The sequence below is a fragment of the Salmo trutta genome, chromosome 23, assembly GCF_901001165.1.
Source record: "Salmo trutta chromosome 23, fSalTru1.1, whole genome shotgun sequence".
Classification (NCBI taxonomy): domain Eukaryota; kingdom Metazoa; phylum Chordata; class Actinopteri; order Salmoniformes; family Salmonidae; genus Salmo; species Salmo trutta.
This window is the reverse complement of record NC_042979.1, coordinates 24,512,399-24,530,094: the sequence shown is the minus strand read 5'-3', so window position 1 is coordinate 24,530,094 and position 17,696 is coordinate 24,512,399. Positions and strand designations below refer to the sequence as shown.

Below are 17,696 nucleotides of genomic sequence, written 5' to 3'. Positions count from 1 at the left end.
TATTTTGGGAAAAAATGCTTCAACAAAGTACTGAGTAAAGGGTCCGAATACTTACGTAAAATGTGATATTCAGTTTATTTTTAATAAATTAGCAAACATTTCAAAAATTCTGTTTTTGCTTTGTCATTATAGGGTAGCGTGTAGCTTTTTTTCAAAATACATTTTAGAATAAGGCCGTGGCATTACAAAATGTGGAGAAAGTCTGAATACTTTCCGAAGGCCCTGTATGTCAAGTAGTAAAATTCACAATTGTATAATTTATTACAGTAACATCTTCCTAATAAGGTGTTACCGTGTGTTACAAACCCACCCCGTTTGCCCTCAGAACATCCTCAAATTTGTCGGCATGGACTCCACAAGGTGTCGAAAGCATTCCATAGGGATGCTGGCCTGTGTTGACTCCAATGCTTCCCATAGTTGTGTCAAGATGGCTGGATGCCCTTTGGGTGGTGAAGCATTCTTGATACAAACGGGAAACTGTTAAGTGTTAAAAACCCAGCAGCGTTGCAGTTCTTGACACAATCAAACCATTGCACCTGGCGTTTACCATCATACCCCGTTCAAAGGCAATCTATGTCTCAACTGTCTCCAGGCTTATAAATCCTGTAACCCATCTCCTCCCCTTCATCTACACTTATTGAAGTGGATTTAACAAGTGAGATCAATAAGTAATCATAGCCTTCCCCTGGTCAGTCTGTCATGGAAAGAGCAGGTGTTCATAATGTTTGGTACACTGAGACCAGGTCATCGGATTGAGCAGTCTATCACCGTCCTTCTTGGTCAAATAGCCATTACACAGCCTGAAGGTGTGAAGTGTCATTGTCCTGTTGAAAAACAAAATGATAGTGGGACTAAGCAAAAACAAGATGGGATAGCATATCGCTGCAGAATGCTGTGGTAGCCATGCTGGTTAAGTGTGCCTTGAATTCTAAATAATTCACTGAATGTCACCAGCAAAACACCCCCACACCACCTCTATGCTTCACCGTGGGAACTACACATGCAGAGATGATCCGGTCACCTACTCTGCATCTCTCAAACACAGTGGTTGGAAACAAAAATCTAAAAATGTGGACAGATTTCCACCAGTCTAATGTCCATTGCTCATGTTTCTTGGTCCAAGTAAGTTTCTTCTTATTGGTGTCCTTTAGTAGTGGTTTCTTTGCAGAAATTCAACCATGAAGGATTAATTCACACAGTCTCCACTGAACAGTTGATGTTGAGATGTCTGTTACTTGAACTCTGAAGCATTTATTTGGGCTGCAATCTGAGGTGCAGTTAACTCTAATGAACTTATCCTCTGCAGCAGAGGTAACGCTGGGTCTTCCTTTAACAAATGTTGGTTTGGTCCCAAATAATCCATAGTTATGTTCCAACAGCGGCGTTTTGTTCGTGCGTTCAAGACACTATCCGAATGGTAAATAAGGGTCACGCGCACAGCACATTTCGTGACAAAAGATTTCTAAATATTTCATTACCGTACTTCGAAGCATGTCAACCGCTGTTTAAAATCAGTTTTTATGCCATTTCTCTCGTAAAAAAGCGATAATATTCCGACCGGGAATCTGCAATTAGGTAAACAGACGAAAGAAAATACAGCATGGGTCGACTCGGGCACGCGCCTAAGCCCTTTGTCCTCTGATCGGCCACTTGGCAAAGGCGATAATGTGTTTCAGCCTGGGCCTGCCTCGATATCCTTCAGATTTTTCCTGGGCTCTGAGAGCCTATGGGAGCCGTAGGAAGTGTCACATTACAGCTAAGATCCTAAATGTTCAATAAACAGAGCCAAGAACAACAACACCTTGTCAGGCAGGCCACTTCCTGCATGAAATCTTCAGGTTTTTGCCTGCCATATGAGTTCTGTTATACTCACAGACACCATTCAAACAGTTTTAGAAATTTTAGGGTGTTTTCTATCCAAAGCCAATAATTATATGCATATTCTAGGTACTGGGCAGGAGTAGTAACCAGATTAAATCGGGTAGGTTTTTTATCCGGCCGTGTAAATACTGCCCCCTAGCCCTAACAGGTTAATGCGTTTGAGTCCGTTGTGTTGTGACAAGGTAGGGGTGGTATACAGAAGATAGCCCTATTTGGTAAAACACCAAGTCCACATTATGGCAAGAACAGCTCAAATAAGCAAAGAGAAACGACAGTCCATCATTACTTTAAGACATGAAGGTCAGTCAATACGGAAAATTTCAAAAACGTTGAATGTTTCTTTAAGGGAAGACATTCCACAAATTAACTTTTAACAACGCACACCTGTTAATTGAAATATATTCCAGGTGACTACTTCTTGAAGCTGGTTGAGAGAATGCCAAGAGTGTGCAAAGCTGTCAAGGCAAAGGGTGGCTATTTTGAAGAATCTCAAATATTTGGGGATTTGTTCAACACTTTTTTGGTTACTACATGATTCCATGTGTGTTATTTCATAGTTTTGATGTCTTCACTATTATCATACAATGTAGAAAACAGTAAAAAATAAATGAAAACCCTTGAAGGAGTAGGTAATGTGTGTGTTACAAATTTTACCAGAACCACGCATAATGCACTTTCACTAAAAACGACTAACTTCTTGTAGAAGGCATTCTAGAAAAGTAACAGGTCTCATAAGCATTGGGATTGACGCAAAACTGAAAGCGTGAACCTCCGCATTTAACCATGGAAAGATGACCGGGAAAATGTCCGAATACAAAACAGTGTAGTTATTCCCTCCACAAGGCAATCAAACAAGCGTAATGTCAGTATAGGGACAAAGTGGAGTCGCAATTCAACAGCTCAGACACGAGATGTGTGGCAGGGTCTACAGACAATCACGGACTACAAAAAGAAAACCAGACACTACACAGACACCGAAATCTTGCATCCAGACAAACTAAACACCTTCTTTGCCAGCTTTGAGGATAACAAAGTGCCACCGACGTGGCCCGCTACCAAGGACTGTGGGCTCTCCTTCTCCGTGGCCGACGTGAGTAAGACATTTAAACATGTTAACCATCGCAAGGTTGCCAGCCGCGTCCTCAGAGCATGCGCAGACCAGCTGGCTGGTGTGTTTAGACAAATTCAATCTCTCCCTTTCCCAGTCTGCTGTCCCCACATGCTTCAAGTTGGCCACCATTGTTCTTGTACCCAAGAAGGCAAAGGTAACTCAACTAAAGGTCAACCGCCCCGTAGCGCTCACTTCTGTCATCATGAAGTGCTTTTGAGAGACTAGTCAAGAATCATTTCACCTCCACCTTACCTGTCACCTTAGACCCACTGCAATAGGTCCACAGACAATGCATTCGCCATCACACTGCCCGATCCCATCTGGACAAGAGGAATACCTATGCAAGAATGCTGTTCATCGACTACAGCTCAGCATTCAACACCATAGTACCCTCCAAGCTCATCATTAAGCGTGAGGCCCTGGGTCTCAACCCAGCCCTGTGCGAATGGGTCCTGGACTTCCTGACGGGCCGCCCCCAGGTGGTGAAGGTAGGTAACAACATCTCCACCCCGCTGATCCTCAACACTTGGGCCCCACAAGGGTGCGTGCTCAGCCCCCTCCTGTACTCCCTGTTCACCCATGACTGCGTGGCCATGCACGCCTCTAACTCGATCATCAAGTTTGCAGATGACACAACAGTAGTAGGCTTGATCACCAACGAAGATGAGACAGCCTATAGGGAGGAGGTGAGGGCACTCGGAGTGCGGTGTCAGGAAAACAACCTCTCACTCAACGTCAACAAAACAAAGGAGATGATCGTGGATTCAGGAAACAGCAGAGGGAGCACCCCTCGGTGTACAATCTGAAATGGTCCACCCACACAGACAGTGTGGTGAAGGCTCAACAGCGCCTCTTCAACTTCAGGAGGCTGAAGAAATTTGGCCTGTCACCTAAAACTTTTACAGATGCACAATTGAGAGCATCCTGTCGGGCTGTATCACCGCCTGGGATGGCAACTGCAATGCCGACAACCGCAGGGCTGTCCAGATAGTGGTGTGGTCTGCACAACGCATCACCGGGGGAAAACTACCTGCCCTCCAGGACACCTACAACAACTGATGTGACAGGAAGGCCAAAAAGATCAAGGACGACAACCACCCAAGCCACTGCCTGTTCACCCCGCTACCATCCAGAAGGCAAGGTCAGTACAGGTGCGTCAAAGCTGGGACAGAGACTGAAAAACAGCTTCTATGTCAAGGTCATCAGACTTAAACAGCCATCACTAACACAGAGAGGCTGCTGCCTACATACATACATCATTGGCCACTCTAACAAATGGATCACAAGTCACGTTATTAATGCCACTTTAATGTTTACATATTTTGCATTACTCATCCCCTATGCATATGCTGTATTTTATGCCATCTATTGCATCTTGCCTATGCCGCTGGGTCATTGCTCATCCTTATATATATATTCCATCCCATTACTTAGATTTGTGTGTATTAGTTGTGGAATTGTTAGATTACTTGTTGATATTGTTGCACTGTCAGAACTAGAAGCACAAGCATTTAGCTACACTAGCAATAACATCTGCTAACTGTGTGTATGCAACCAATACAATTTGATTTGAAAATGCCGAAGACACATTTCGGTTGAATGCATTCAGTTGTGTAAATGACTAGGTATCCACTTTCCCCTAGTAAAACAGTAAATGCTGCTAGAGGTACCTGGTAACCGCAATGGAGTGCGCGACAAACTGAGCATTCATTTTCAAGAATCATTGACACTCCTGTTTTAGTAGTGTCTGCTCTGAGCGCAATTTGAGAGTTAAGACACCGAAACACTGAGACATTATTTAACTCTAATAGAAGTAATAGTTAGAAATGTTCACTTCTCTATTTGAGTAAAATAATGTCTCGGTGCCCATGTGACTAATTATGGAAAAATGTGCTTAATGGAAAAACATAAAACATTTGCGGTCTTCCGTTAAAACGATAAGAACAATTTCACGTGCATTCACAACGCAGATGGTCTACATGCCACTTCCCGCGGAGAGATAACATTGTATAATTTATGTTGCTCGTGCTCGTTTTTCACAGGAGTGGCGGGTGTAGCTTGTTGTCGTCGTCATCCAATCACAAGTCTTCAAACCGGCACTAGGGTACAGTCAGAGCCTCTGTGTGGCAAGATAGGGGATAGAGGCTAATCGATGGAATTAAAATGACAGAACAAAAAATTAAATGAGGAGAGAGGCTACAACACCAAGAGCTTCATTGGGTACACCCATCTAGTTCCAGGTCAGACCACCCTTTGCCATCAGCATGATGCAACAGGAACCGGAATCCTTCGGACCATGCAATGTTTTTCCACTCCTCAATTGTCCAGTGTTGGTGAACGCGTGCTCACTGGAGTTGCTTCTTTTTGATTTTTAGCTGATAGGAGTGGAACCCGGTGTGGTCGTCTGCTGCAATAGCCAATCCGTGACAAGGATCGACGAGTTGTGTATGTTCTGAGATGCTGTTTTGCACAGCACTGTGGTACTGCGCCGTTATTTGCCTGTATGCTTGTATGATTCTTGACAATGTCCTTCGATCTCTCGTCAACAAGCTGTTTTAGCCCACAGGACTGCCGCTGACTGGATGTTTGTCGCACCGTTCTTGGTAAACCCTAGACGTCGCGCGTGAAAGCTGAGGATACTGGACATTTCTGAGATACAGGATCCAGCCCGCCTGGCACAGACGATCATACCAAACTCGTTTTGCCCATTCTAGCATTCATTCAAACAGTAACTGAACGCCTATGCCCGTCTGTCTGCTTTATATAGCAAGTCACGGCTACCTGACTCGCTTTCTGTAGGAGTGAAACCAATAAAAACTGCCCACTGAGTGTAACTAGCAATAACTTAAATCTACCAGCACGAGTCAACTTGTTCGCTATATCTCCCCCTCCCTACTCCCAGTGTCACTCACATGAGCTGCTGCTCTGCTTCGAGCCTCTTGCTCTCCCTTGTGCACTACAGCTCTGGTTAATAAAATTAAAATGTATCCCTCCTAGAAATGTTACAGCATTGTTGCGTGAGGTATTCATTTCCTTTTCCCTGTAAGATGGAGACTTGTTAGTGGTAGTTTTGTGATAACGGCACTGTGATTTTCATTTTGTGGAAAAAAAAATATTTAAAACCAAAAACTCATAGTGTGGCTGGGGGAGGGGCTTGGTGTGTGTGGGTAAATGGGAAGGAGCGAAGGTAACAAGACCAAAATCATGAGCACAAGCTGATTTTTTAATTTTATTTTTTAAACACTATTCTTGGAATAGAGGTATTGGAATACCACGCTAAAACATATATTTTAATTAATCAAATGAATATCACCCAGCCCTATGACATACACCATAGACATACATAATTTACACACACAGGTCTCAGAGTAGGCCTGGGCGGTATACCGTATTTTATGATATACCAGTATTGATGCAGGGACCGGTTTGGGTTTTTACTTTACTGGTATTTGAATGTTTGGTTTGTTAAATGTGATACGCCATGTGTAGTGTCATTCTTTATAGTTTACTTCGATACTTTGAGTCATCTCTCTCCATGACACTTTACACACAGACCTAGCCACATCCCCTGTCACTCAAAGAGCGCATTTGATGTTTCCTCAACCATGAGACACTTGCCTTCAGTCTGCATGGTCAATGCAGCACATGCAACAATGTTGATGACAACAATGCTGTTTTCACTTTGCTTCTTAATATAAATCCACTAGCATTCTATAATGACACTATAGGTTTGTGTTTCTTACATCAGCAAACAGCTAGTTTCTTTTCTTAGAAAGTTGCTATAAATCTTGAGACTCTAATTGTTAGCCGCTAATGCTAATCGCTAGCTAGCTAATAAATGTACTGAGTAAGAGCAAACGTAGCTAGCTAATACAGCCTGATAATACCAGTGATGGTGTGGACCTAAATCAGCATCCTGTTTGTGCAACAGTATCTTCTAAATCAAAAGAGGAATGTCCAAAGCAAGAAGTTGTTAGCTACAAGAAGTAGTTATGAGAAAACATGCAACGTAGCCAAAGCTTATAGGGTCCCCTAGGAAACACGTATCAAAACTTTAGTTCCTACCCTGTCACAATAACTCCTCCCTGGCATTTTAATTTGTCGTCATCTCAAACACTGTATTCAAAGTGCCCGCTATTATATTCTAACTATGGAATTAGAATAGTCATTGTATTTCCATGAATCCAACAGTTTTGCTCTAAATTCGCAATTGCAACATTTAGTTAAAACCTCTCTGGGCTAGGTGGGACGCTTGCGTCCCACCTACTCAACAGCCAGTTGAATCCCGTGGCGCGTTATTCAAATACCTTAGAAATGCTATTACTTCAATTTCTCAAACATATGACTATTACAGCATTTTAAAGACAAGACTCTCATTAATCTAACCACACTGTCCGATTTCAAAAAGGCTTTACAACGAAAGCAAAACATTAGATTATGTCAGCAGAGTACCCAGCCAGAAATAATCAGACACCCATTTTTCAAGCTAGCATATAATATCACATAAACCCAAACCACAGCTAAATGCAGCACTAACCTTTGATGATCTTCATCAGATGACAATCTTAGGACATTACGTTATACAATACATGCATGTCTGTTCAATCAAGTTCATATTTACATCAAAAACCAGCTTTTTACATTAGCAGGTGACTAGCATGTGACTAGCATTCCCACCGAACACTTCTGGTGAATTTACTAAATTACTCACGATAAACGTTCACAAAAAACATTATTTTAAGAATTATAGATACAGAACTCCTCTATGCACTCGATATGTCCAATTTTAAAATAGCTTTTCGGTGAAAGCACATTTTGCAATATTCTAAGTAGATAGCCCGGCATCACAGGGCTAGCTATTTAGACACCCAGCAAGTTTAGCATTCACCAAAGTCAGATTTACTATAAGAAAAATGTTATTACCTTTGCTGTCTTCGTCAGAATGCACTCCCAGGACTTCTACTTCAATAACAAATGTTGGTTTGGTCCCAAATAATCCATAGTTATGTTCAAACAGCGGTGTTTTGTTCGTGCGTTCAAGACACTATCTGAAGGGTAAATAAGGGTTACGAGCATGGCGCATTTCGTGACAAAAGAAATTCTAAATATTCCATTACCGTACTTCGAAGCATGTCAACCGCTGTTTAAAATCAATTTTTATGCCACTGTTCTCGTAAAAAAGCGATAATATTCCAACCGGCAAAGCCTGTTTACATTCAACGAGAGAGAAAGTCAAAGCATGCTATCCCCTCATGCACGAGCCTCAGTCTAAAGGCCCTCTGATAGAGCACTTGCCAAACGCGCTAGTGTGTTTCAGCCTGGGCCTTGAATTACATCATTCAGCTTTTTCCCGGGTTCTGAGAGCCTATGGGAGCCGTAGGAAGTGTCACGTTACAGCAAAGATCCTCAGTCTTCAATAAAAAGAGCCAAGATGAACAACAACTTGTCAGACAGGCCACTTCCTGGTCAGAATCTTCTCAGGTTCTTGTCTGCCATATGAGTTCTGTTATACTCACAGACACCATTAAACAGTTTTAGAAACTTTAGGGTGTTTTCTATCCAAAGCCAATAATTATATGCATATTCTAGTTACTGGGCAGGAGTAGTAACCAGATTAAAATCGGGTACGTTTTTTTATCCAGCCGTGTAAATACTGCCCCCTATCCCCAACAGGTTAAAAATAAGTCCTAGGTTATTTGCATATATCGTGCAGCTCTACGTGGCAGTGTGGAAATTCTCTCAATTGAGCAGTGGTGTAAAGCACTTAAGTAGTACTTGAAAGTATTTTTAGTTAAGTCATTTTGGCATCTGTACTTCATTTTTGTTTGACAACATTTACTTCACTACATTCCAAAAGAAAACACTGTACTTTTTACGCCATACATTTTCCTGACACCCAAAAGTACTCGTTACATTGTGAATGCTTAACAGGACAGGGAAATGGTCCAATTCACACACTTATCAGGAGAACATCCCTGGTCATCTACTGCCTCTGATCTGGAGGACTCAAACACAAATGCTTTGTTTGTAAATTATGTCTCAGTGCTGGAGATGCCGCTGGCTATCAGTAAATAAAAAAATAAACATTTAAATGGTGCCATCTGGCTTGCTTAATAAAAGGAATATTAAATGATTTATACTTTTACTTTTGATACTTAAGTATATTTTAAACCAAATACTTTTAGACTTACTCAATTAGTATTTTACTGGGTGACTTTTACTTGAGTCATTTTCTATTAAGGTATCTTTACTTGACTCAAGTATGACAGTTGGGTACTTTTTCCACCACTGCAATTGAGTGCAGGAAATGCAGAAATGATAAGTGCTGAAATTTGTTTTGGTTGAAGTTGAACAGTATAAAACAACCAGAATGGAGAAAGACTCATTGATATCACTTAGAATATGTGTTACCACCCTTAGAAAACTCACTACTCATAAAGCAAATGTAGAACTTTAATTATAAAAAAAATACCATGATATAATATTTTGGCCATATCGCCCAGCCCTAGCTCAGAGGCCACCCAGTTCATGAGCTTAACCTCTCTTGGGTAGGGGGCAGTATTTTCACGTCCGGATAAAAAACATACCCGATTTAATCTGGTTATTACTCCTGCCCAGAAACTAGAATATGCATATAATTGTTTGGATAGAAAACACCCTAAAGTTTCTAAAACTGTTTGAATGGTGTCTGTGAATATAACAGAACTCATATGGCAGGCCAAAACCTGAGAAGATTCCATACAGGAAGTGCCCTCTGACCATTTCTTGTCCTTCTATAGCCTCTTTATTGAAAATAGAGGATCTCTGCTGTAAAGTGACATTTTCTAAAGGCTCCCATAGGCTCTCAGAAGGCGCCAGAACGCGGAATGATGACTCTGCAGTCCCTGGGCGAAAAACAGTAGGGGTTTTGGATAGTGGTCGATCTGAGAACAATGTGTCCATTTTCTTCTTTCAGTCTTTGAACGAAAACAACGTCTCCCGGTCGGAATATTATTGCTATTTTACGAGAAAAAATAAAATAAAAATCGCATAAAAATAGATTTTAAACAGCGTTTGACATGCTTCGAAGTACGGTAATGGAATATTTTGTAATTTTTTGTCACGATTCGCATCCGCGCGTCACCTTTCGGATAGTGTCTTGAACGCAAGAATAAAACATAGGATATTTGAATATAACTATGGATTATTTTGAACCAAAACAACATTTGTGGTTGAAGTAGAAGTCCCGGGAGTGCATTCTGACAAAGAACAGCAAAGGTAATCCAATTTTTCTTATAGTAATTCTGAGTTGAGTGAACGCCAAACTTGGTGGGTGTCAAATTAGCTAGCCCGTGATGGCGAGCTATCTACTCAGAATATTGCAAAATGTGCATTTGCCGAAAAGCTATTTTAAAATCTGACACCGCGATTGCATAAAGGAGTTCTGTATCTATAATTCTTAAAATAATTATGTTTTTTGTGAACGTTTATCGTGAGTCATTTAGTAAATTCACCGGATGTTTTCGGTGGGTATGCTAGTTCTGAGCGTCACATGCTAATGTGAAAAGCTGGTTTTTGATATAAATATGAACTTGATTGAACAAAACATGCATGTATTGTATAACATAATGTCCTAGGAGTGTCATCTGATGAAGATCAAAGGTTAGTGCTGCATTTAGCTGTGGTTTTGGTTTTTGTGACATTATATGCTAGCTTGAAAAATGGGTGTGATTATTTCTGGCTGGGTACTCTCCTGACAATCTAAGGTTTTGCTTTCGTTGTAAAGCCTTTTTGAAATCGGACAATGTGGTTAGATTAATGAGTCTTGTCTTTAAAATTGTGTAAAATAGTAATATGTTTGAGAAATTGAAGTTATAGCATTTAAGGTTTTTTAATTTTGCGCCACTCGATTCCACTGGCTGTTGACTAGGTGGGACGATTCGTCCCACATACCCGAGAGAGGTTAACAGCAGTAGATCTGAATTTAGAATGGAAAATGAATGTTTATAATATGCATATCCTACCTTCTGAGCCTGAGTAGCAGGCAGTTTAATTTGGGCACAACTTTCATCTGGACGTCAAAATACTGCCCCCTACCCTAGAGAAGTTAAAGGGAAAGATACACATCCCTAATAAACTGACACCTGCACTCTGAAACAATATTCTGTGATCACACAACACTAGGTCATCAAAGCTAAGCAGACATTCATCACTGGGATGGAGCAGGGGAGGGCAAAGGTTTTGGCTCGAGTTGTTGTTCAAGTCTCGCCTGGAGTGTTTATTTAACCCTAACAATACTACAACACCACCCCACCTAAATCGGCTGTTGGGCCTGATGCTCAGTGTATTGGAAAGGGGGATACCTAATCAGTTGTACAACTCAATGCCTTCAACTGAAATGTGTCTTCGATTCAACCCAACCCCTCTGAATCAGAGAGGTGCGGGAGGCTGCCTTAATTCGACATCCAAGTCTTCGGCGCCCGGGGAACACTGCCTTGCTCAGGGGCAGAACGACAGATTTTTACCTTGTCAGCTCGGGGATTCGAGCCAGCAACCTTCCGGTTACTGACCAAACGCTCTAAGCATCTTACCGGCCACCTCCACGATGTCCCCTGGTACAAGGTCCTTGGACTTGATCCTCTGCACACTCTTCCTGTCCTGCCGGTACACCTTTCCCATCTCCGGCTCGTACTCTTTGAGCGCTTCAATGGCATTCTCTGCATTTCGCTCCTGTAAGACAAAATCAACCAGATTAAATCCGTATTATTCAGAGATAAATGTAAGCTTCACGTGTTGGTTGATGACCAGATCCCACACAAAGAGCATTTAGAGATGGTTAAAGAATGAGAACAATCACTTGACCAGTGACCCTTAAGCTGGGAAAGGAAGCAAACCCAACGAGAAGTGTATCCAACAACAAATCATTGGACATTGTAATAGCCTGTAATAGCCAGAAATACCACTGTTTTTACAACGGTGATCTGTTGATCTCTCATCACATACCAAAGAAAAAAACAAAAGGATCAAATGAAAATAAGGCAATTACATTTAAAAAGGGCTCAATTTCAGATTTAAGGAAACAATGAATTCCTGTCTCAGTCAACCCTGGGAATTCAATGGACTTGTATTTTTAACATCTTGTATGTTTAACGTCACAGTCAGTGTGCCATCAGATATAGCTGAGGACTGGAGCACAGTGTACCACAATTAAACCCTCCGTCCCTCCAACCCCCCGTCCTTTCCTCCCAAATCAACTACCAGCAATCTGCTGACCTTTCCCTCCCTGTGGGATTACTCCCAGAGGTACCGTCACAAGCAGCCAGCCTGGCAGCACTCTGGACAGGGTACACCCGCTGGCCTCTCATTGGATGGGAACACAGACAACATCTCCATTAAAAATGCAGGCTGCAGGGAAAGTGTTGTAGGTTGTTAACAGTTGCCGTGATAACCGTAGTGGGCATTGATTGGTCCAAGGCGCCTCTATTGAAGTAGAGTTTGGTCAAAGACTGAGAAGAATTCAAAGGTATTCTGAACATGTTAGTCAACATAACCTCCAACGTCCCCAGACAAGCTTTGTTTGCTTATACAATGGCAAACAACCTGACAGATAACGGCTCCTCTTACAAACTTCAACAGAGCATAATATAATTTATGTCCAACTACCATAAGTGCCGGCTTCCACAACTGCCATCGCTAGCCTAATTTAACTGAATATGGCATGCTAGAGTAAACGTTAAGACATTGCATTTGCTTAGTAGCAGCAGCATGATGGAATTCTTTTAAATGCATTTTCAATACTACACCTAATCAAAAGCCTCCCCCGTAGAGGTAACCTCCCTGCGTGCATGTTGTAGATCAACAAGGGTGACTTTGAGGTGAGGTGTAAATCTTCGGGAGCAGTGAGGTGCAGCAGAAGGCCCGAGAGATGATCGAGGAGTTAATGGCCAGAAACAACAGCCCCAGGGGATTCCGCAGAGATAAAACACTTAAACCACAGTGAACGGGAGACGTCGCTGAGTGAGGTACTGTATGTAGGGACGCAAAGGACCCACGGTTCAATACATATTGCTGTTTTAGGGTCGCGGTTCAGTTTCGGAACAGCGGGAAAATTAAATACAGTTAATTATTGTTTATTTAAGAAAATACAAAGTGGTGGTATTGCTGATTCCACATACGATCATAATGCCTGATGAGAACAGGAATATCAACACTTTATTCTCTAAAATGAAAACACGATTACTCAACACTAAAATAAAGTGCAATATGCATGTAAAATCAATGTAAACATTGCATAGGCCTATGCTACAATGATTTCTTACAAAGAGAAAAAAATGGCATTTGTGTGACTTTCATAAAGGGGCCATCAGTAGCATAATACTTCTCATGTCCCATTCCAGGGTAATGTGATGGGCTATCACTAAGTAGCTCTCTGTAGCACTGGAAATCCATCCATCTGTAGTAAGCACAAAACACAGTGTATTGGCCAATTCATTGGCAACTTCAGACTTAGCTTGCTTTTATAGAGCAGGTACTACCCTTTTGCTGAAATGGGTGCAAGAGGGCGAAGTTTGTAATTTTGCTCGAGCACTTTCGAGGTGCCGAAACAGCCCATTCTCAACCATCAAGAACGGGCGCAAATCCGCGGCTATAAACATACCCATCACTCTAGTAATTATTTTTGGCCTGGTCATAGTCGGAGAACACAAAAAACACACACACCAACTGATTAAGGGACTGCTGAATATATATTTTTTCCCTCTTGCTTTGTTTGCTCTTTTCAGTATTATGTCTCTCTCTGATAAGCTACCCAGGAAAGGGCTGAAAATAGCCCATATTAATATGTAGCCTTAGAAATATGGTTCATCAAATCAATAACTTACTAACATCAGATAACATTCATATATTAGCCATTTCTGAGACTCAGATAATTAATTTGATGATACAGTGATATAAGTACAGTGCATTCAGAAAGAATTCAGAAAACTTGACTTTCCACATTGGTAAGTTACAGCCTTATTCTAAAATGTATTAAATGGTTTCCTCCCCCACCCATCAACCTACACACAATACCCCATAATGACACAAAGCCAAAACAGGTTTACAAATGTATTTAAAAATAAGTCACATTTACAGTTGAAAGTTTACATAAACCTTAGCCAAATACATTTCAACTCAGTTTTTCACAATTCCTGACATTTAATCCCAGTAATAATTCCCTGTTTTAGGTCAGTTAGGATCACCACTTTATTTTAAGAATGTGAAATGTCGAATAATAGTAGAGAGAATTATTTATTTCAGCTTTTATTTCTTTCATCACATTCCCAGTTAGTATTTGGTAGCATTGCCTTTAAATTGTTTCTCTTGGATCAAACATTTTGGGTAGCCTTCCACAAGCTTCCCACAATAAATTGGGCAAATTTTGGCCCATTCCTCCTGACAGAGCTGGTGTAACTGAGTCAGGTTTGGAGGCCTCCTTGCGCGCACACACACACAACTTTTCAGGTCTGCCCACAAATTTTCTATAGGGTTGAGGTCAGGGCGTTATGATGGCTTAAGGACAACAAAGTCAAGGTATTGGAGTGGCCATTTTGCCACAACTTTGGAAGTATGCTTGGGGTCATTGTCCATTTGGAAGACCCATTAACTTCCTGACTGATGTCTTGAGATGTTGCTTCAATATATCCACATCATTTTCCTTCCTTATGATGTCATCTATTTTGTGAAGTGCAGCAGTCCCTCCCGCAGCAAAGCACCCCCACAACATGATGCTGCCACCCCCCATGCTTCGCGGTTGGGATGGTGTTCTTCAGCTTGCAAGCCTCCCCCTTTTACCTCCAAACATAACGGTGGTCATTATGGTCAAAACAGTTCCATTTTTGTTTCATCAGACCAGACGACATTTCCCCAAAAAGTAAGATCTTTGTCCCCATGTGCAGTTGAAAACCGTAGTCTGGCTTTTTTTAATGGTGGTTTTGGAGCAGTAGCTTCTTCCTTGCCGAGCGGCCTTTCAGGTTATGTCGATATAGGACTCGTTTTACTGTGGATAAAGATACTTTTGTACCTGTTACCTCCATCATCTTCACAAGGTCCTTTGCTGTTGTTCTGGGATTGATTTGCACTTTTCGCACCAAAGTATCTCAAAGACAGAATGCATCTCCTTCCTCAGCAGTATGACGGCTGCGTGGTCCCATGGTGTTTATACTTGCATACTATTGTTTGTACAGATGAATGTGGTACCTTCAGGCATTTGGAAATTGCTCCCAAGGATGAACCAGACTTGGTCTACTATTTTTTTTCGGAGGTCTTGACTGATTTATTTTGATTTTTCCATGACATCAAGCAAAGAGGCACTGAGTTTGAAGGTAGGCCTTGAAATACATCCACAGGTACTCCTCCAATTCATTCAAATGATGTCAATTAGCCTATCAGAGGCTTCTAAAGCCATGACATTTTTCAGGAATTTTCCAAGCCGTTTAAAGGCACAGTCAACTTAGTGTATGCAAACTTCTGACCCACTGGAATTGTGATACAGTGAATTATAAGTGAAATAATCTGTCTAAACAATTGTTGGAAAACTTACTTGTGTCATGCACAAAGTAAATGTCCTAATCGACTTGCCAAAACTATAGTTTGTTAACAAGAAATTTGTGGAGTGGTTGAAAAACGAGTTTTAATGACTCCAACCTAAGTGTATGTAAACTTCCGACTTACACTGTACATACAGCGGCAAGAAAAAGTTTGAGAACCCTTTGGAATAACCTGGATTTCTACAGGTTACAACAATAGACAAAGTGTGCTTAAACTAATAACACACAGAATTGTATTTCTCATCTATATTGAATACATAATTTAAACATTCACATTGTAGGTTGGAAAAAGTATGTGAACTCCTAGGCCAATGACTTCTCCAAAAGCTAATTGGAGTCAGCTAACCTGGAGTCCAATCAATGAGACTGGAGATGTTTAGAGCTGCCCTATTAAAAACACTCACAAAATTTGAGTTTGCTATTCACAAGAAGCAATGCCTGATATGAACCATGCCTCGAACAAAAGAGATCTCAGAAGATATAAGAAATATTGACTTGCATAAAGCTGGAAAGGGTTACAAAAGTATCTCTAAAAGTCAGTTCACGGTAAGACAATTTGTCTGTAAATTGAGACATTTCAGCACTGTTGCTACTCTCCCTAGGAGTGACCGTCTTGCAAAGATGACTGCAATAACACAGCGCAGAATGCTCATTGAGGTTAAGAAGAATCCTGGAGTGTCAGCTAAAAAGACTAGCATCTCTGGAAGATGCTAACATCTCTGTTGACGATTCTACAACACGTAAAACACTAAACAAGAATGGTGTTCATGGGAGGACACCATGGAAGAAGCCACTGCTGTCCAAATAAAACATTGCTGCACATCAGAAGTTTACAAAAGTGCACCCGGATGTTCCACAGCGCTACTGGCAAAATATTATGTGGACAGATGAAACTAAAGTTGTGGTGGTTGGAAGGAACACACAACACTATGTGTGGAGAAAAAAAATGCACATCAAAACCTCATCCCAACTGTAAAGTATGGTGGAGGGAGCATCATGGTTTGGGGCTGCTTTGCTGCCTCAGGGCCTTGACAGCTTGCTATAATTGACGGAAAAATGAAATCCCATGTTATCAAGACATTTTGCAGGAGAATTTAAGGCTTTCTGCCAATTGAAGCTCAACAGAAATTGGGTGATGCAACAGGACAACAACTCAAAACAACAGTAAATCAACAGAATGGCTTGAACAGAAGAAAATACACCTTCTGGAGTGGCCCAGTCAGTCCAGACCTCAACCCGATTGAGATGCTGTGGCATGACCTCAAGAGCGGTTCACACCAGATATCCCAAGAATATTGCTTAACTGAAACTGTTTTGTAAAGAGGAATGGTCCAAAATTCCTCCTGACCATTGTGCAGGTCTGATCCGCAACTACAGAAACAAATAGGTTAAGGTTATTGCTGCCAGAGGGTCAACCTGTTATTAAATCCAAGGGTTCACATACTTTTCCCACCCTGCACTGTGAATGTTTACACTGTGTTCAATAAAGACATGAAAACAATAGTTGGTGTTTTTAGTTTAAGCAGACAGTCTATTGTTGTGACCTATTCAGACCCTTAACTCAGTACTTTGTTGAAGCACCATTGGCAGTTATTACAGCATCGACTCTTCTTGGGTATGACACCACAAGCTTGGCACACCTGTATTTGGGGAGTTTCTCCCATTCTTCTCTATAGATCCTCTCAAGCTCTGTCAGGATGGATGAGGAGAGTTGCTGCACAGCTATTTTCAGGTCTCTCCAGAGATGTTCGATCGGGTTCAAGTCCGGGCTCTGGCTGGGCCATTCAAGGAATATTCAGAGACTTGTCTCGAAGCCACTCCAGCATTGTCTTGGCTGTGTGCTAGGGTTGTTGTCCTGTTGGAAGGTGAACCGTCGCCCTCAGTCTGAGGTCCTGAGCAGGTTTTCATCAAGAATCTCTCTGTACTTTGCTCCATTTATCTTTGCCTCGATCCTGACTAGTCTCCCAGTCCCTGCCTCTGAAAAACATACCCACAGTATGATGCTGCCACCACCGTGCTTCACCGTAGGGATGGTGCCAGGTTTCCTCCAGAAGTGACACTTGAGATTTAGGCCAAAGAGTTTAGTCTTGTTTCATCAGACGAGAATACTATTTCTCACGGTCAGAGTCCTGTAGTTG

At 41.6% G+C, this 17,696-nt stretch overlaps 1 protein-coding gene across 3 annotated transcripts in view; it reads right to left on the bottom strand.

Moving 5' to 3' along the window:
• The window catches only part of LOC115159647 (sarcoplasmic/endoplasmic reticulum calcium ATPase 2-like), a 71,531-nt gene that overhangs the window by 41,340 nt on the left and 12,495 nt on the right, over positions 1–17,696 (bottom strand). For all 3 annotated transcript variants that reach the window (XR_003868926.1, XM_029709581.1, XM_029709582.1), the window contains one exon: positions 11,563–11,701. Coding sequence is in view for 2 of the 3 variants with exons in the window: in XM_029709581.1 (XP_029565441.1) it covers positions 11,563–11,701 (139 nt within the window). In the remaining variant the exon portion in view is untranslated. The remainder of the gene's footprint in view (positions 1–11,562; positions 11,702–17,696) is intronic.